Source organism: Lagopus muta, chromosome 1, assembly GCF_023343835.1.
Source record: "Lagopus muta isolate bLagMut1 chromosome 1, bLagMut1 primary, whole genome shotgun sequence".
Lineage (NCBI taxonomy): Eukaryota > Metazoa > Chordata > Aves > Galliformes > Phasianidae > Lagopus > Lagopus muta.
Window position 1 is genome coordinate 69,444,982 of NC_064433.1, and position 21,042 is coordinate 69,466,023.

Consider the following 21,042-nt stretch of genomic DNA (forward strand, 5'->3'; position numbering starts at 1 on the left):
AATTGACAGTCTTGACCTATTTTGCAGCTGAGATTGAAATGAAGAGTGCTTTAAGCACTCTTAGAGTGCTGAGATACATCACTATGACAAAATATTTCAGTGCTTTGTATTGTTTCACCTCAATACTGGTATGTTCGTAAATATTAATTAGGACTAATGACCCCACTTTGAAGTAATTACTATTACAATGATAATAAAGTAGAGTTCTGTTAACAGAATAATCTTGAAAATGGCATGAAAGAAATCTCTTTGAGAACAGGGATAGCATTTCCACAAGCATTTTTATAACTGAGTTAGCAGAGGCCAACCGCTCCCCCCAGTAACAGAGGGAAGAGCGCAGAGAAATCTTCCTCCCTTTCCCTTTCCCTATCTGTATCCCTTTCCTTGCCTTCCCCCTTCCCCTTCTCTTCCCTTCCCTTCCCCCTCCCCTTCCCCTTTCCCTTTCCTTCCCTCCTTTTCCTTTTTCCTTTTTTCTTTCTTTTTTCCTTCCTTTTTCCTCTTCTTTCCTCTCCTTTCTTTTTTCCTTTCCTTATTTCTTTTTCCTTTTTCTTTTCTGCCCTTTTCTCCTAATTTCAAATTGTTAAACATACACAAAAAATGAACAGAAACATGTAATTTCATTTTTTAACCAAAAAAAAAAATAAAAAAATCGTAACAGGAATATCTTGGGGAATGAACTATTCCTAATTACACTGCTCCTATAATATAATGACATTCCTTAAGATGTTGCAGAGCTCTGCATCCTTGGGGAAATGGGTGTTAAGCCTTCCAGAGGTGCTGTGATAAACATGCCTTACATTCAGACTTCCAAAAATACATATAATGTGCTAACTAGCCTACAGAGTAGGCTAGTCTTTGGCACTTGGTAGCAGTGGGAATGAACACATCAGATATAGTTTCTAGCAAAGAATATTCTACATTGAAACTACAGAAACAGCAGTTGTGCTCTCCCTCCAAAAGCACTGTGAGAAAGGTGAGTTCTCATACATTCTCAAAGGTCTTCCTCACTAAGGAGAGCTGTGTTTGGCACATTGGTTTTAGAAGAACTGCAAAAAATTGTTTTGTTACCACTCGCTAGTGGTAACTTCGGGTAAATTAAAAGGGAGATGACTAATAACTGTAGTCAGCACACCTTATGAACCATTGGAAGAAATTTTGCAGTTTCTTAGCTATAGTAATGAAGAAAGTTTGGATATTCTTGTGGAAGTGCAGTTTATTTTTAATCTTTTTGTAAGAATTACATTTTATTCTCATTTTTTACATCAACTTTCACATTTCTAAATAAATCAATATTTTAAAACGCAGCTTCTCACATGACCCTTGCCTTCCCAGTTATGTTTTTAGTTTTTCAGGAGTAGTACAAACTGCATTTCATTTCTACTTTCTCTCTGAAGACCAAGAGACAACAAGGTATTCTGAGAGGCTAATTATGAGATCAGTGGTGACACTTCAGCAAACCCAATTCATTGCTACAAGATATTTCTTTAATTTCCTCTTTACTATTTTGGACCAGAAATAACGTCATGAAAGCCAAGTCTTTTCGTAGATAGCTTAATGGAGGTACCTGAAGGTTTAATGGATAAACACTGCAAAATGGAGACAATGACAAGAAGAAATCACTGCAATTCTGGATCAACACTGAGCTTGTTACCTGCCAACAGAACAGTAAGTTACAACACCTGTATAATTACACAGCATTAGATACTTTCTGATCATCAAGTCTTTTACATAGTATAGAATAACACGTACATTTCCAATTAAAATAGTTGTTAGAGATAAATCAGAAACCTTCTGGATAACAATGCCCAACCATACAAGCATGAAAAACAGAACCAGTAAATGCCTAGCATCCTACTAAGTGACCCCAGAAAACTTCCTATTGAAGGAACATTTTATAAATGGACCTTTTCTTAAGCACTAGGGGTGCTTGAACTACAGTGAATGCGAGTTGACAGACAAAGCAATCTAAAAAGCTACAATTCTGGAATAATAAAATGTGTAAACAGTGGATAAAGCCTATAATTTAATAAAAATGTATTTAAAAGTATGTTTTCTTTCTTTCCCGTTGGTTACTTTTTAGAATCATATCTATATTTGATGTTTGGGGTTTTTATCAGCAAACTACACCTGAACCCCCTCATCTTCTATAAAAACAGAGGACCTGTCAAAGCCTCAGACCATACTCAGACTTGGCATAGTGGATGATGCAATCATGTGGGCAGTGACCTTTTCAGTTTAAATAGAGTGTCTTTCAAGGGCAATGCTGGATTTGTCTTTCAGTTCCTCTTCACGTGCTCTCTGCCCCCTACTGAGAAAGAATTATAATCTTTATTTTCAGCTTTCAGGCCCAAGACAGAGTTGGACATAAAGCCCTGCCTGCGGACGACTTTTGTCTTGTCTCATAAGGTTATTTCTCATTATTTTTGCTGCTAGAACAAGATGTTATTTAACATTTTCTATCATGGGACTTGAATTACACCTGTTTCTCCTGAAACTTGGCTCATATTTTCACAGTGCTCTGGAGTAGCTGCAGTCTCGAGTCTTGGCTCAATCTGGCTGAACAAAGATTTCAGCTAAAAGTGTTGGAGTGAATCAGTATTTCTACAGCATATTTGCAGTCAGTGTTTTAATTGGATCCATTCTGAATGTTTCACAAACAAATTCTCAGGGGAAATTTTCCCAGATCACTGTATCTGCTCCCCTGTACTTTTTGATGAGTTTTTTCATACATTTAATGGGTCAGAATTTCTCCTGTGCCAAAATCTGCTAAGGGCAGACTATGGTTCCCTGAGCCCTCAGTGTACACACGAATCATGGGATTGCTAGCGCTTGTGCCAGCTGGCAGAGGGAACCAGTGGGCCAGCTGGCAGCTAAGGCTAGCTGGAGGGCAGGCACACCCAAACAGCCCTCCTCTCACTTTCTGCTCACTGGAGGACCAGTGCCAGGGAGCAGTCAGATGCAATCTCTGTCTGAACGTGCTGTGCTGCCTCTGAGGGGATATTGTGGAGGTAGACTCTGATCTTGAACTGTTACAATAAGGAAAGGAAAGGGTGTTGAAGCTTTTCTAGTGCAATATTCTGTATTTAAAAAGAACTGTGTGGACTGTATGGGTTTTAAACATCAGTGTTCCCACGGGAATTTACGTGAAAATTCAGCTCGCTGAACAAGCAGAACAGTATTTTCATTTACTGTATTTGGGTTTCCCACGGTGGAAACTAATCAGCCATTACAAAAGCACAGGAGTGATCTGTGGCTTACATCCAACCAGGATGGTTCAGATATCTTTCACTGTATGGGTAGGAATCTCTGGACAATTGTTCAAACCAATACACAGCTCTGCATTTCCATGAAAACCAAGGAGGCTAAATTTCCTGCATGAAGGATTGCAAGGTCTCTAAGGCATTTACTTTTTTACCCAAAAGCATATTATTTTTTGTACCCAATCTACTCATACCAAATTGTGACAAGACTGTTGTACTTTGCTGTAAGAGTAAAGAAGCTGTGATCAAACCCAACCAGTTTACTGAGCTTTCTCCTTTCCTTCATGAGAAAAGCAGATAAAGGAAAAGATACTGCCAATATGAGTAGTTTGGTTTTTTTTTTTATTATTTTTATTTTTTAAATTTATTTAAAGAGGATTAAGTACTTAAGCTTTTAGTTTTTACTTTTACTTAAAAGCTTTAGTAAATTCTATCCGCAGGTCTAACTCTACCTACAGCAGTAATTTTAGCAGACATTTTTGTCTGGGCATAAGTGACAACGATTACATAGCTCATTTCAGTTCAGTCTCCCGAAGTAAGACTCTGAGCCTCTTAAACACCCACACCTTTTACCAGGACTACTGAATTTAAGACTGCTCATGTGTCAGCACTGCAGATTCAAGACTTTAATATACTGCTATTGCATGCAGTGAAATTGCATTATGCACCCAGCGGCAGCATTGCAAGACTTGGTACAGAAAAGCACTCTGGGAAGAAAATGGTATATAAAATTTATGTACCGTAACACATGCGTTACATAAAGCAGAGATGATTAAATTTATACTGAAAGTTATTTAGAAATAGGTAACTTTTTAATGTTATGTAATTGTCTATCAGACTGCTCTACAAAGTGAGTATATAAGCCAGATAAAATGCATTCATAAATGAATGTGTAAAAGCTGACTAGAGACATTAAATCACTTGTTTGGGACCAGGCCACTATATCTGTAAGTGTTCAAGATACTGGAAATTGGGAGACTTACACAAAACTATTCCTGAAAATTTTATCTAAATGACTGGTTTGCAGGAACACAAAAATACATTTTTACACAATTAGGCAAAAAATATCAGCCCTTCATTTCCCAGGTTACTTTATCTCCAATTTAAGCTCCAGTCTTTTAGACATACAAGTTCAGTAAGGCTAACTTCAACCTGTTGCATAACTTATTTATTAGAAAATGGCATCTTATATAGTATCATATTAGCTGCATTAAAATTCTGCTCTGAAGAGTACGCATGGCAGACAATATTCCTATTGTGAGTACTGTTATGTGCATTTGTTATGCAGGCATGTGTACTTCCTCTGTTTGGATTCCATTATGCTGGGTGCTGCACAAAGCTAAGAAAAAATAGAGTCTATCCTAAAAGCTTTATTATCAGAACTGATAATGCTTTAATATATTTAAGAGGCATCATGAACATCACTGAGAAACTGCACGTGTAAATAAGGCATGCAGGTCCCTCTCTCAGAGAACACAAAGCATAGCATTTGGACAGCATGCTGTAAGAAAATTGACAGGAAAAACAAAAAGAAGTAGGAAGACACATGGGAATTGTACTTGGAAATGCACTGATTTGTATTAAAAAAATGCTACATTTATGTAGCATTTCCCATGTATTTCTTAATGACTACATTATTTCTGAAACAGAAGTAGATATATTGTGGTGTAAGTTTGTTCAAGATTTGCATATGCATTTTTCTTCCGACGGTCGTATCTGTCACAGAAGTTGTTTTGCTCTGCGGACAGGTTGGCCTGAAGCTGTGCCTGTGTATCCTTCACAGTACTTTGAGATGGCTTGAAGTACACTTTAAGGATAATGCAGAACAAGACTTCCAGAAATTATACAAAATGTAACTGGAAAATATTTGGTATTAACCTGTAATTAAAATTTCTAGTGATGAACCTCTGGTGATCTTTCTCAGTAGCCTGTAATAGTACTTAAATATACTTAACAACTTTTGTTATTTCTTCTGCTGTCCATTGCTACAAATAAAGCCTAATACTCATCCCTCAGCAGGATGTACAGGAGGTTTTTCATTTTCCTAACAACATATTGAAGAACTAATCATCCTTTATTCCCCAGCTCTTCAAATTTCTGCATCAAACAAACAATTATTTTCACTTTGCTTCACTGGTTATCTTTCCTGCACTTTTATAATTTTGTTATGACTCTGTGGGTATCTTGCATCCATCTGAAAGCTTAGTGTCCAAATCTGGATGAATCTGGATGACCTAAGAGCTCGTATTAATTTGACTCTACTCAACAGTAAACTTCTAGTCCTTAAACATCTCAGCTCCCAGCATCTGAAGAGGTAAAGCAGTGTTTGAACTAAATGGTTGTTCCTGCCAGATGCAAATGAGTTTTTCCCACATTTCAGAGAGATGGGGTGGAAAGCAAACAGGAAGCACTAGCATCTAGACAGTATTTAAAAATGATAGAGAAAAAGCACACCAAAGAGGAACTCGAAAGAGCTTGCCTGCAGAAGGAAGCACCTTTTGTGTTTTCGGGGCTAAGCAAGCCAAACAAACAACATGAAGATCAGGGGAAAAAAAAAAACAAAACAAAAACCAAAAAACCTCCACACTTATAGTAGCAAGTCCAGGAACAAAGATCTGAAAATCATAAAAATCAGATGATGGGGTCACAGAGTTTGTTAGTAAGGGCTTTGCATATTTTTCTTTTTTTTTTCTTTTCTTTTCTTTTTTTTCTTGCAAGTAGAAGGAAACTGCTGTTATTTTTGAAATTCCTTTTAAAGACTCTATCTTCTGACTGTCTTTGCAGCTGTGATGGGGCAAACCAGAGTGCACCCAAACTCTGGGGAAGGATGTCCTTAAACTACTAGGAACCTGCAGGTGTGACATTTAACACAAATAATAAGGATAGTTTAGGGATATCAGAGCCATGTCATAGAATCATAGAATAGCCTGGGTTGAAAAGGACCACAATGACTATCCAGTTTCAACCCTCCCTGCCATGTGCAGGGCCACCAACCACCAGACCAGGCTGCCCAGAGCCACATCCACCCTGGCTTTGAACGCCTCCAGGGATGGGGCATCCACAGCCTCCTTGGGCAACCCATTCCAGTGTGTCACCACCTTCTGGGTGAAAAACTTCCTCCTAAAATGAGTTTTCCAAGCTCAAAATATATATTTCTTTCTTTTTAGGAAGGAGAGCATTAATGTATGAAAATACGTGGTTTCAAGGTTGAAACTCAACTGGGGAACAGCTCTCAGCTTCAGAACTCATGGGTCCTGTAGGATAAAAATCAGTGTTATCTACTGGGATCGTTTTTGTCTCTTTCTCTCCCATGCATTGAATCTGTAATAGAGGAGAACGTTCTGACTGCTTTCATTTGCAGTTGCTCTTTTAAGGTTACACAGTCGCTGTACATGATGCAAACTCGTTTGGAGACATTGCTAAGCTACAGGAGAGGCTGTTACTTCACGCTGGATTTAATCCCAATTACTGTCATACCATGGAGGCATACCATCATACCACAAGCGAGGCAGTTATAGGTCAGCCAGGCACAGGGCCGGGCAAACAACTGCCGCTGTCCCAAACCCAACCTGAGTACAGCGACCCGTGACTCGGCGGAGCTGCGCCAGGCGGGGACCGTAGAAGCTCTCCTCACCGCGGCAGCGCCAGCTCCGACCACCGGCACCAGCAGCAGAAAGAACGCGCCTACGTCACGTGACAGCGAATTCGAAAGAGCGGCGCGAGACGCCGAACACACGCAGGAAGCAGCCGGCCGGCCGCCCGCGAGACATGCCGGGGCGAGGCCGCCCATTGGACCGGGGCGGTCACGTGTCTCGCTTTCCAACGGCCGGCGGCGGGGCAGCGGCCCGCCCCGCCCCTCCGTCCCCCGAGCTGCGGCCGCGGGGCGGGAGGCGCATGCGTGTTGGGGCGACCGCCGGGCCGGTGTCTGTCTGGTTCCGAACGTCTGACGGCGGCACGAAATGGCGGCCTGACGCCGGGTTGCCGGACGGCGGGAAGACAGAACGGGCGGCTGAGGGCCCGGGCGGGGGATGGTGAGCGGGCTCCGGAGCCGGGCAACTCTGATCGCCAGCCGTAGCTTCGGCCACGCAGCGACAGTCATCGGGCCGGGCCGCCGTGCCGCGCGGGTGAGTGGCAGCTCCCCTCCGTCGCTGCCGGGCTTCCGGCCCCGCCGTGGCCACGCGAGCCCGCGGCACTGCGGCAGAACGAGGCCGGGGCTGCGGGGGCCGTTGCCGGCGGGACGGTGCCCGATCGCCGCGGCTCCGGGCGGCCCTGCAGGCCCTGCCGCGTGGGAGCGAGCGGGGAGGGATCGCCTCCCCTCGGGGAGGGACTGCGGGCGGTGAGGGGTGACCCGGTTGGGCGTGTGTCACCCCGATAGGCGGCCGGCGGATGAAAAAGCAGATCGGCATTTGCGGCGGGAGGCGGGCTGCGTAGGGAGCTCACCGTGTAAGGTGTGCGGGGCCGGGTAGGATCGCGGCTTTGAAGGGCGGGTGGCGTTTTGAGGAATTGCGCTGGGGGGATGGCAGGAATACGTTCCGCTGCACGGGAAGGGCAGAGCTCCCATTTAATCACCGTGGAGGGAAGAACCGACGGTGTTCTGCGAGACTGCTGCTAGCTTTTGCAGAGGGAGAAACGGGACCGCGTGTTAAAGCGAAAGAAGCCGTGTTGAAACGGCACGTCGTTTGAGGAAGCGAGAAGCCTGGCTCAGCTGCCCCGTGTGTGCCCTGTGACTTCCGGGCCTGATGGAAGGCTTAAGAGTGGGGGTGAAAAAAGCTCCATAATGCTGGTTGTGCAGCCCCACGCTAGCTGGCTTAAGGCTTTTGAGTACTATTGGGATGTCGGTGCTTTCTGTCGCTCCCACATCTGAGGTTGTGAGTTGTGACAGTGCAAGATTTTAACCCCCTGTTGTAGAAATAATATTGTGAAATGTCAGAGAAGTTCTCGTAACACTATGTTAAATAATGCTATACGTATTAGGCGGGTTGTAGTAGCTCAACAAAACACGTGTTGAGCTTTTTAAATAAAAAGCCGTTTCTCATAATTCTTCCATCTCAACCTGCACAAAGCACTTGTCACAGAAAACTCTTGAAGGTTGTGCTGCATCTAAAAAATAACATAGAGATCGTTTTGTTTTGCTTCCTGTTTCACAGGTTAGAAATGCCTAGAATCCTCGTGCTGCTGTCTTCATATAGGTTAGATTCTCTTGTCAGCTCCTATTTTCAGACCTGACCTAGAGAAATCACATGAAGACAAGTAGGTATAAAGAACCTGGAGCCTGAGCCAATTAGTTTGCCACTGTTTCCTCACAGTGGAGAACAGGCTTTCTGGTTAATATCGTGCTTGTAATGCTTCAGTGGCTGTCATTAAGACTGGTAATGTGATCTTCTGTGGAATCTGATGGAGTAACTCTAGGTTAGTCTCATGAGCCTTTGAGCTGTGGCTGCTGCCAATGAGAGGCAGTCTTGCCTTCCTCTGGTGGCAAGTGTTTGTGTAGCCTGTATTCCCACAGGGAAACTGCACTGGGGAGCCAATTTTAAAATAAGTATTTTTAGTTTTTTTCATAGGGTTAATTTAACCAGTTACCTTGTCTGCAGAGAATCATGTAGTGTGTGGTAGGATCTCTTTTTTTTTCCCAGCAGAATGGGGCTTATGCCTTTTTAAAGCATTTACAGAGAACAGTTTTTTGTTTCTGCCCTTTTAAAAAATCCTATAGATAACCTTCCTTGTAAAATTCATGGCTTTCAGTTATGACCTCTGTAAGGCTGCTGCTATGCAGTTGGATTTACTGTTGTGCTTAAAAAATTAATAATAATTGGCTAAGCGAAATGTTCTGACATTATCATGCATTATCATTTTTGGCTCTGTAATTCAATTCTTTGTGGAATTAGTTTTTTTCTGGACCAGCCTAACAGGGCTTTTTGAGGAATTTTATATCTTTCACTTGCTTAACATTTATATTGCTACAGAACTACGTACTTGATAAGCTTTCATATCTAGTGCCAGATGAAATCATCATCGAAACTTCCTTCCATATCAAATTTGAATGTAATTACTTGCCAAATCTTTCAGATAAAATAACTCACCTGGATTCATTCTTTGTTTTTGAACACAGCTGATAAGTTTACAGAAATGGAAGTCAGAAGTTAAAACTACAGATTTTCATTCTCCAAAGTTGACTTTGCAGTTCAAATAGCAAAATTACAGTTAGCTGCATACGTTAATAGTGTTAAAACCCCTGATAACACCTAGGTCTCTTTTGGAAGAAAAGTCATCTGATTCATTTGCAATAGATTTTTTTTCAGCATTTTAATCAGTAATGTCTTAGCAATGTGGTTCTTTGTAGGAGGGTATTGCTTTCATCCTTACCCAAAGTGAACTGGCTGTCCAGCTTTGGTCGGTCATTATCAGTATTGATTTTAGGTGCTGTCAAGGAACTTTTCTCTTGCAAGGATGTTAGTGTTTACTGGGTATCCTGAAGCAAGATGGACTGGGATGTGTAATCTTTTAACTAGATCCTTTTATGTGTTTTTGTTGGTTTTTTTGCAGCCCATCAGCCTAATTGGTGGCAAAGTATGGAATACAAGACTGAAAAGGAATTTTTCTAACTTGCTCCACTGCTGAAGAAAAATTACCCTGTGATTGAACTGCGTGTTTCTATTGTTGCTTAAATTTAGTGTCAAGTATGGCTAATAACCACAACCCCAGTTTCATATGCCGTGTTGATTGTTGTTGCAACAAATGTTGAAAACACTTGGTTTTCAACTGTTGTTTCAATTTTGAGTTAGTTCTGTGTGAACTCTGATTCCAATTACTTGTTTGGAATAACAAAAGTTGGAGATCCTTGCTGCTTAGAATGACTGGGCAATTGATCCTATGCGTTTCTGATATATCCTACAGGCGTGGAAAAATGGCAAAGAGAATTGCAGAAAAGGAACTGACCGACAGAAACTGGGATCAGGAAGATGAAGCTGAGGAGGTAAGACTGTACATTAGATTCCTCAGATACATACTTATTTACGTGTAGATTTTATTCATCTTGTGGGTAAAATCTTCAATAAAATTTGTTAGAAGTGTAGGAGTTAAAGATGATTTTGTTTTGTTTTTAAAGCTTCCCCTATGTGCAGATAATATGGCAAAGCAGCTTTTAACAGTCACCACCAGCTTATAGGAATTTTACATTTCTAAAGGGAAACCCGGGCTTGTTAGGATGTCTAAAACTTTTGAACTGTTCAACTGTATGATGGATATTTATGCAGTTCACAAGAAAATGCTTTTGATTTCTTGAAATAGTTGACTCTGAGTTTCACAGATATAATGTAGCCTAGATATTTTCTTCACATATTTCCTGGCCTTCTTATTTAAAGCATGTGTTTTATCTCTAAACAAACTGTTCTAGTTTCTGTGCTACTAAAAGAAAAAAAAAGCTTAGACTTTATAGAATGTAAGAAAGAGAACTGATAGTACTTTTTCCTAAAACTGATAGAAGAAAGCTTCATCTCCTTGTTCATTTTTGGGTAGTAATTAGTCATTAGCTAACTTTACCAATACTTGAACTTCTGTTTTTGTGGAATTTTTGTGGAAATTGTGGAAAACTGAAAGTATATCTCAACATACCTTCTCCAAACTGGATATTGTTTGTAACAGTGTAACTGTTACTGATACAGTACCTTCAGCAAAATTAGTTTCCTTGCTTAAAAAAAAAAAAATATTAAAAAATTGAATTATTTGCCATAAGAAAATTGAGATTGCAGTCTGTGTAACAGGAAAATTGAATGCAAAACATGGAAAACAGAGCTGTGAAATATCAGCTAATCATCCAAGCACCTGGCGAGCTAGTGGTAGTACTGTAATAGTCCTCATTTTTTTAAAGTCTTCTTTTGCTCGTTAGGGAGAATTGTGTTCAAAGAGTACAGTTGTGTTCAAAAAGTATCTCAGGATTTCAGTCATCTCTTCAGGCTATGACAAACTGATGGATTCTGAGAATGCCACTAATAAATCTGTAACTTTATCTCCAAGGTGGGAACCTTCTCAGTGGCTAGTGAGGAAGTCCTGAAGAACAGAGCTATTAAAAAAGCAAAGCGTCAAAATGTTGGATCAGAGGTAATGTAATCACTGAGCATTAGTAGTATAATTTCAGTCAGTTGCAAAATATGACATCTGTGTTCAAGACTTTACTTACCTGGGCTTGTAACAGTACTATATCAAGCTATCGTTTTAAAGGTATATGCGACTAGCCAACTGCTCCACTTCCAATCCTGGCAGTAGGCTTCTGGAAATCAAGCCTGGAAGCTACTAATTATTCATACTGGAGGCCTGGGGGATGTCCAAGGCAGTAAAAGCCAAATTATTAAGTTGGTCTAAGAGTGAAAGAAATGTCTGCTGTCAAAAACAGTTGCACTTTTACCCCTTGAAGTGTGACGTACATTTTGCAGTAACAAATGGAATGTAGAGAAGAAGTTTGCCTTCCTTACAGGTTTAGTTCCTTTGAAATCATTAACCAGTCTAACCATAATGGAATCCTTTCAGAAGTCCTTGACAGATGCTTTGTCAATCATCTTTTTGTGAAACTGTCTTTCAAGATTGCACACCCCATATTAGGAATTGGACAGTTTTTACCTGCCATCCAGATTGCTTTTAGATAGGACAAGACTAGGCTCAATTTTGAGCTATGTAGCTTTTTCTTATGCTCTTCTTTTTCCTTCTGTCTAAGCACTATAAATGTGGCAGCTGTCCCATCTCACTTTTACCTGTGGTAGTTTTAGCCACAGATGTGATAAAGGATGCAGTTACTTTGATGACTCTAAATAAACAGGATTATAGTGATATTAAAAAAAAACAAAAAAAAACAAAAAAAAACAACCAGCACCTTGGACAGGAAGGATTCAGGGGCAAAATAAAATGTATGGGACAGAATTAGTTGAGAAAGGGGACCAGATGATTGCAGAAGAAATGATATTAAGGCTGGGATTCAGCTGTCAAATATCAGAACTCAAAGAAGTCTAATAGGCTAGCCTGAAGTCTAAAAAGCAGAAGAGATGTCAGGATAGCCAGCTCTGCATGATAAACCTGTGAAACATTTACAAAAAGATAAACTCAGAGTTTACTGAAGTTCATAAATGGAACAAGCAGAATGCTGCAAAGACAAGAGTCTGCAGTTTAACTGGGTTGTCTGGAGAGAGGTAGGACTGATCAAAGGGACAAGATAAAAATAGCCAGCTAGAAATGAGAAACAGAGGACTGAACTGGTAAAGGTGAAGCACAGAGAGAATCAGAGAGAGCCCAGGCCTGCAAGGCCAGATAGTGAAAGCAAACCTAAAATTGCTGAGTTCTGCTATTTCTCAGTGACAAAAGCAGATGAACCTCAGAAGACATTCTCCTTTTTCTGAACACTGAAAGAAGAGGAATTCTACTTCGGTAATAAGTGCTCATTACCTCAAAAGATATGTAGTAGATAAAAGTAGCAGTGCCTGTTTGGGTGTTAAATGTGCTATATGACTATCTTACAAAAATGTATAAGAAGCTACATCATAAAATACTATGGTAGTAGTGTTCAGAACTGGGTAATTCTGGTTGCAGAATGCAAATGCGTTACATTGTTACGCACAGTTTGTGTTTCCCTTCAGTCAGATTGAAACAATTTTGGTAAGTCTTAGATATTACTACAAAGTATGCTGTTTTAATGAGGGCTGGACTCTAATTGTGGTTGTTCCTGAAAATGACTCTGAAGTTATATATTGCTCCATGATTATTTGAAGAAAACAAGATGCTATGAATGTGCGAATAGGTAGACAAACACATCTGCTGCTCTGAACAATTTCTAGGCATCCATTTCCTGTAAATAGTTTATTTTCATTCCAATCCTCTGAGTCTTTTAAAAATAGTACCAGTAATGTGTCATAAGGAAACTATTAATCCTGTTTACATAGCTAACTTAGAATAAGGGACGTAAGGCATGAAATGACACATTGAAATTTAATATCTAGTGGCTTTAGAAGCACAGTGATGCACATATGACTGATTTTTATTTCATTTTATTTTTCTATCCAGCCTGAAAGTAGAGGAGCGTTTAAAGGTTTTAAAGGCTTTGTATTGCCTTCTGGAAAAGAAGGAGGTGGCTTCAGCGGATTTGGTAATGGTGCAGGAATAAAGCCTTTAGAAGGCCTGTCTAATGGAAACAGCAGTATCTTCAGTACTCCTTTCAGCAGTTTAAAGACAACATCTGAAACAAAATCTGCTTTTGGTAAGCTTTAAATAAGTATACATTCATCAAAATGTTCAGCCGTAAAATCTGTAGAGTTAATTTAGTAGTGAATAAACAAATTCCAATAATTCTGTAGCTCTGTTTCTTAAAGATTTTAGACTAGTGGAGAGATTTCATATCAAATAAATGCAGTTTTAAGAGGTGGAAACTACAGTTGGATCTGATACTGGACATAAAAAATTTAGAAACAAAGGGAGTGGAAGAAGTTTGCTACAGTACACTCTGAGTAGTATAAAAGAGCTGATGACACATTCCAGTTAAATCATCCCAATTATCTGCATCTTATTATTAAAAAAATACTGCTAATGGAAAATATCCTTTGAGTAGCACTGACATCTTTGTAGTTTTGTTTAGTTTTGCTTTTAAGGTCTTGTTTCTGTATTATTTACTTTTTTTGAAGTCTTAAACTTTGGTTCTTGTACATCTAGTAAGACTGACTGCAATATAAGAAGTTTATCTCTTACATTTTTACCTACATTTTAAGATGCTAAATATTTTGGTAAATCTAACTCTAGCCTTGTGCTTTGGTATTTAGTCCCTTAAGTTTACAAGCCTTACTAAATACTTCTGTCAACGTAGCAAGTTTAGATCTGTTTCATAGCATTGCCTGGTTTACTCAGCCTGTGCTACCTGGCACGCAGCATTGTGATGCAATGAACTGTACATAACTGAACCAGACTTAAATGATTTGATAATTTGATACAGAAACAGAGAATGCTTTTTTTTTTTTTTTTTTAATTAAAAAAAGAAGTTCTAATCCATGTTTTTCTTTTAATAGGATCCCCCATGTCAAATGGTCCGACTACAACCACACTTACTGAGAAGGCAGCTGCAAGCCCAAAAGCTAATGGTGGCAGCCAACCATCATCATCTGGCTATACTCAGAGTAAAGTCTGTAGCTCTAGTGTTTATCACAAACAGCTAGCAGCTTTAAACTGTTCTGTGCGTGACTGGATAGTGAAGCACGTAAACACAAACCCGCTATGTGATCTGACTCCTATCTTTAGAGACTATGAGAAGTATTTAGCAACTATTGAACAGCAACATGGAAACAGTAGCGATAGTGGCTCTGAAAACGAAAGCAACAAGACACCTGGCACGCAGTCTGTCTCCACATTTGGGAATTCAAAGCTACAGCAAGGATCAACTTTTCTATTTAACAACAAAACTGAGGATGCCTCTGACAAAAAAACTGAAGTTGCATCAGAAAAAAGAGACCCATCAATAGGAGCTACATCAACTGTCTCATTTAATATTGGCAAGAGTGGTCACAGTTCAGGTTTCAGTTCCTTTGGTTCAGGAACACATAGTAGTTTCTCATTTTCTCCTGGAAATTCAGGTTTGTTTGGAAAAGATGCAAATCAGACAAAGTCTGTCACTGCAGTATCCACCAATACGTTGGAAGCTCAGACAGAAAGTGGGAACAGTGATGATAAAGGTAAATTCTATGTATAAAAATCTTTTTAATGCTAGACTGTGAATGACTGTGACTTAAGAATACTGCAAAAATCACAGTTTCCGTGTGTGAAAGTTGCAGAATGATGCTACCCATGTGGGATTCTCAGTATTGCATACTGCTTAAGTAACACTGAAAATGTATGATTATCAAAGCCTATGCATGTCTGTCAGACTTGTTTTCTGTAATAAATTCTTAAGCTGAATGCAAGACTGAAACCAATGAAATTTAAAGCAACTGGTATGTGTTTCTCTCATCTTTGAGCCTGTAGGACATCTCAATTCTATTGCTTTTTCCTGTAGCTTTATTAAAAGATTACTCAATCAAATACATAAGATATGAAACACTTACATGCATCTTATTTGCAAGACTGCAAGAGACAAATTTGCTTGCTATTGGAAGGTCTGTAGCTAACTTGAATATTGTTAGCTGATAGAAATGCTGTAGCAGCTGAAAGAACTGCAGTGGCATAATCCTGCCCCTCTCTTGTCTGTCGTATCTGCAGCTGAGTACCCTTCTCCCAAATTAAACCTGGCCTTGTGCGCTTATTATTACTGAAGGCTACTCTTATGTTAGAACAATTTTTTTCCCCTGAGAAAAGGTTGTGACTTAAATTTGACTCATTAAGCTCTATTTGCTGTGTTTAAATGTTTTTTGATTGGTTGGTGGGAGTTTGATATTTTCATCTAATTGAAATTGAAGATGAGCATAAAGTTGCTTGACTGGGGGGGAAAAAAAAAAGAAAAAGGCTTTGCATAAGTGAAACTGTCTAAGAACCTACACTGATTTAAACATATTTTGGCAATCACTGACAGGCTGTGCATGTTTATATATGTTATGTTATATGTTTATATAAACATCTATAGTATGAATAACTAATTCTAACACAAGCCTGACATTAACACGTGGGATGTATTGAAACTTTATTTAAAGGTGGAGAAGAAGAGGAAGAAGAGCCACCAAAAGTCATTGTTAATGAAATAAAAGAGGACGATGCTTTCTACTCAAAGAAGTAAGTGTCTTTGCCTTAGAATAATGAATCATAACTTTGGGAATAAAACATGAAGTTCTGCATGTAAAAACATAATTACAAAGACATGTAGGATTTTACTAATACTTTTGTGTCTTAAACACAGCACTGATAGCTATTTGTAATAAGGGTTTTTCTTCGTAATTTTTTTTATTTTATAGTGATTGAAGGAATTTCTGCCTTTGTCTGTCTGTAGTGTTTTACTATTGTTTGTTGAATAATGCCTTTATAATAATTGTTATTGCTTACTCTCTACAGATCCTGAATACAAGTCACTGTGTGTGTGTATGTATATATATATAATATATATATATATATACATACTTTTTTTTTTTTTCCCTGAAAGTAATGCTTGTCATTTCAGTACTGAAAGGAATAGCCTCCTTTTACTGAACTGATGTGTACCACTGTACTGTATTTTGGGGTGCATTACAAACAGCATAGGGCAAAAGAGGTGATTCTCCTGTTATGTCTAGCATAGGAGCAGCCTCGTGTTGAGTATTGTGTGCAGATCTAGGCTCCACAGTACAAAAAAGATCTGTGAGTGCTTACAGAGGAGGGCATCAAAGCCACTAGGAGCACAGAAGGGCATGTCCTATGTAGGAGAAGCTGAGGACCAATGGGCTATTTTGGCTGGGGGAGAGGAGGCCAAGAGGTGATCTCCCTGCTCTCTGCGGCTCCTTAGGAGTGGAAGCAGAAAGAGGTGCCAGACTCCACTCCTGTGAACTGATTACAGGATGGGGATGGCACAGAGCTGCACCAGGGGATGGTCGGACTGGACATAATTATTTACTGTAGATACATTTATTTACTGTGGTATTTATTTCCAGCCATCAGGCATTGGAGCAGGCTTCTTAGGGAGGTGGTTGATGCTTCATGTCCATCAGCGTTGAAGAGGTGTTTGTATACCACCCTAGGTAATATCCTACAGCTTTTGGTTAGCTCTGAAGTGTTCAGGACTCAATGATCCTTGAAGGTCTCTTCCAACTGAACTGTTCTATCTGTTAGAAAATAAATCAAGCAAAGTCAGGAAGAATAAGGATTTATTACTCCTAGCCCAGAAAGTTAACTGATTATTGTTAAACTGCTGGCTTACTGGGAGTCAGACATATGGCCATACATATCTACACGTGGATTTGGGGAAACTGCTATTTAATCTCTCTACAAACTATGTTTGCTTTTCTTGTGCACAGATGTAAACTGTTCTACAAAAAGGATAATGAATTTAAAGAAAAAGGTGTAGGAACATTGCACTTAAAACCAGCAGGAAATGAAAAAACTCAACTCCTAGTCCGAGCAGATACCAATTTAGGTAAGTAAATTTCTTCTAACAACAAGTCTTGATGTAAGATTCTCTGCAAACCATTAGGATTTTATACATAGTATAATTGATGAGATTCCTGATTTATTTTTTTTCCCCTCTTGAATAATTTCAAGCAATTGGAACCTCTAACAAGTATTCTGAAATAATACACTTCAAGTAGTGCAAGGAAGTAAAAAGTTACGGTGTATGATGGAGTACTTTTTTCCCTAATTTTGTTTTAGTAGCTATTTGCCACCTCTGACTTGCTGAACGGCTGTGAGGCTTGGCTTTAGGACTCCACAATCAAGTATATTTGTATCAGAGGTGTGATGAATGTAGGTGATTATAATTTCTGCTATGATGTAGGCCATGCATCACCTGTTTTGATATTAATTGTTGAACAGCTTTGCTACATCTTCAGTACCTCATTTCAACAAATGTGAAATGGAGTTCATATTAAGTTGGAAACTTCCATAAAATACAGTAAATTATGCTTATAAAGATGTGAGAATTGAAGCCATGCTGTGCCTGCAAAGCCACTGGTAAACCTTATCTCAGTTTCACTTTATTAAATGCTCTGGCAGGTCTGTAAAAGCCCCCACAGACCTATTAGATAAAGTTTTCAAATACATGGTGAGACTGGAACTCCTATGTTGGTCACTTCCAAATCAATGACTTCTTTTGATGGAAACGGGCAAGGTTTGCCTGATAAAAGGCCATTCTTTTTAGCAATAAAACTTAAAGGCAGCTAGAGCAGTGATCATTTTCTTTCAGCATTTTTTTAAGGATTTGAATATGCTGAATAGAGCAGGCGAAAACTTGCTTTCTCCAACTTACATACCTCATAACAGAAGTCTCAGTTTTTAATTCAGCTGATGCTAATTTTCATTATGTTGATTTACATTCCCTTCTAACATCATCTGAGGTGATATTAGGAATTTTTTTTTCTAGCTCATACACTTCAGCTTGGTGACTCCAAGCACTGGTTTGTACAAGCAGCTACACTCATAGTGATGCACACTTTCCTTTTTGCTATCTTCACACAGTGCTGTATTACTTTCCTTAAATCTCACTGTGTTTGAAAAACTGAACTGGAAAGGAAGGCGAAGACTGACTTTTCCATAAACACTACTACCGTGTTGTGAGCTATTTACCAGGTTTACAAAACGTGTGCATCTTCTGTTGAAGCAGATTTGAGTTTGTTTGCAACCGTTTTAATAGACCACTAATATTGTGCATCTCCAACTCACTACAGAGTGACATGGAACCATTATTAGTAAGAGGTAGACCACAACAGCTGTGGTATATGATTTACAGAATAAATACTTCGTATTTATACAATAGTTTGTCCATTTTTAGATTAATATGTCTGTATGTGTGTTAAAGCTAACTTCTTTTGCTTACAAGCTGTGCTTCTGAATGAGTAACTTGCATAAGCATAAACTAAGTAGCGACTCAGTTCCTTATTTGCTGATTCTCCCATGTTCCTTTTTCACTGTATGTCTCTGTCATTTGCTACACCTCCCTCCCTTCAAAGCAGGAGGGCGTAGTGTTTTTCAGATTCCTCCTTTCTACTGAGGAAATAAATTAGGAACAGGGGCTGTGAGCAGATGCTTAAAGAATAAGACAAGTATATATGACACTTCAGAAGGAAGCGTCTTTCCTTCTTTCCAAGCAGACTTAAATCCCTATTTAATAAATATACTAACATCCATACTGTAAAAAAAAAGCTGGAAAATGGCTAATTTTTTTTCTTCCTTTACATGCAGGAAATATACTGTTGAATGTTCTAATTCCACCCAAGATGCCATGTACAAGAACCGGAAAAAACAACGTTCTTATAGTTTGTGTTCCTAATCCACCAATTGATGAGAACAATCCAACTGTTCCTGTCACTATGTTAATAAGGGTGAAAACAAGTGAGGATGCAGATGAATTGCACAAAATCTTACTCGAGAAGAAGGAGGCTTAAGTATGTTGCAGTCAGTGATTTGAGAAAATATTGCCAAACTGCTGCTGCTCTATTTTTTTTTCCTTCCATATCTTCACTTGAACACTTAACTCTTTATTCTGATACTAAGAACTACTATAGAAATTCTGGAAAAATCTGTGAGGAAAAGGCAAACTAGCTAATAAAAATTTTAATAGAACAAGTTTTTGGACTGTGCTCCCTCATTTTTCAACGTTGAAATGCAGGACCTCTTCTGGATAAACTACACTGACTTAAATTAAAGCATGTTTTTAACACTGGTCAATTTGACTGAATGGACTGAAATCAGAGTATAAAATATGGTACCAGAGATTCCTCACAGACTACAGTGCAATGCAACAGCCTCCTATTTTGAGAGGATATTCAAATATAATCGTTGAAACTGTTTCTGTACTCAAGATTTTTATTTTTAATTGGTCTATCATGCTGGTGAGACTAATTTTTCAAACTGTCAATAACGACAATGTACCCAAACAATGATGATGTATATTGTACTGTGTTTTAACTCTTACAAACTTGTGTGATTCTGGGACTCGGAGACTGCATCTCCAGCTATTTAATACAAAGTTAGCTTGCATAGTCCTGTTGACCATAGTGTTTCTTAAAGAAGAACTGTCATTTCTGTTCTTACTGTAGCAACAAGCTAATGATGTGCAATAGTATAAGCAGACAACTGGAAGACTGTTTATCTTGGACCACAACCACAGCTGGCATTTGCTGCCTTCTGACAAGTCAGAGGCAAAGGTTCCAATGTATTCTTCCCTAATCTGTTGGGCTAACACTGCAATTCAGCAGGGGCAGAGGGTACTTATCTTGCTAGTTGCTAGTACTCCACAGAAGATAGCTTTTTCACAAAGTTCAGGATTTGTAAAAATCCTTGTACTCTCTCTGGCCATTACCAAGAATGCATGCACAAATGTATGTCAGTAATTATCTTTCCTATGTGCTCAAACTACAGTGCATTGCTGCACTCCCTAAAGCAGTAGTTCACAGCTTTGGGATGAGCTTTCTGTCACAACGAGGGAGCACTTATTTAATCTGTAACAGGTTTTAGCAGAGTTGAAATAAACCATATGGCAGTGATTCACAGAGCCACAGAACAGAACATTGTTTTGTCCTAGGTTTCCATCAGACTTTGTTCAGTTAGTTAATCCTTTTCTTTTTCAAATCTTATCCTGGTTGGCTGGCAACTCCCTCATAAATATTTTTCTGCTTCACTTCCATCTCTGAGAACTATGAGAGAGCTGGATGCTGATGTTCAATTTGACCTCTGATTTGCTACAGTGACCAGCTCTGGGGATCTGGAATAAACATGCCACCCTGCTTCTGGCTAATAAGGCACAGAGGGAAAAACCAAATATTCACTAATGCAGCAGCACGATGCAATTCTCACAGGGGATGATACAATCTGTAACAGTGGCAGCCTGTGGTGGGGAAAAAGCAGCACCATTTGAGTAGATTTCTTCTATCTGCTTTCCATGAGGGAACAAATGGCTGTCTTTAGTCCTAGTTTACTGCACAATTCAGGTTAAGGCCTTCCCCCCCACCCCCGTTAACCACAAAGGAGAAAAACTTTACAGCATCTACAGCCCTCCTGACCAAAGTTAAAAAACAAAGGCCGTTGTTCAACATGTCAGCTTCATGAGATCACTGGAATTGCATTTTTAACACTCAAGTGTAAAGGGAGCATAGATACTGTTTCAAGTATTATTCAATAAATACAAAGCTGTGCCTTTTTTTTTTCT

General features: G+C 39.3%; 1 protein-coding gene across 2 annotated transcripts; it reads left to right on the forward strand.

Moving 5' to 3' along the window:
• Positions 1 to 7,118: 7,118 nt before the first annotated feature.
• NUP50 (nucleoporin 50) lies at positions 7,119 to 19,520 on the forward strand. 2 transcript variants are annotated; one of them, XM_048962251.1, is made up of 8 exons: positions 7,119 to 7,384; positions 10,155 to 10,233; positions 11,274 to 11,357; positions 13,305 to 13,497; positions 14,297 to 14,956; positions 15,908 to 15,986; positions 17,198 to 17,316; positions 19,077 to 19,520. In XM_048962251.1, the coding sequence occupies exons 2-8, from the start codon at positions 10,165 to 10,167 to the stop codon at positions 19,277 to 19,279; spliced, it is 1,407 nt and encodes a 468-aa protein (XP_048818208.1). In that variant the 5' UTR covers positions 7,119 to 7,384; positions 10,155 to 10,164; the 3' UTR covers positions 19,280 to 19,520. The 2 variants fall into 2 exon arrangements, with proteins under 2 accessions (XP_048818208.1, XP_048818213.1); XM_048962256.1 differs by lacking the exon at positions 7,119 to 7,384 and adding an exon at positions 7,678 to 7,708.
• Positions 19,521 to 21,042: the final 1,522 nt, after the last annotated feature.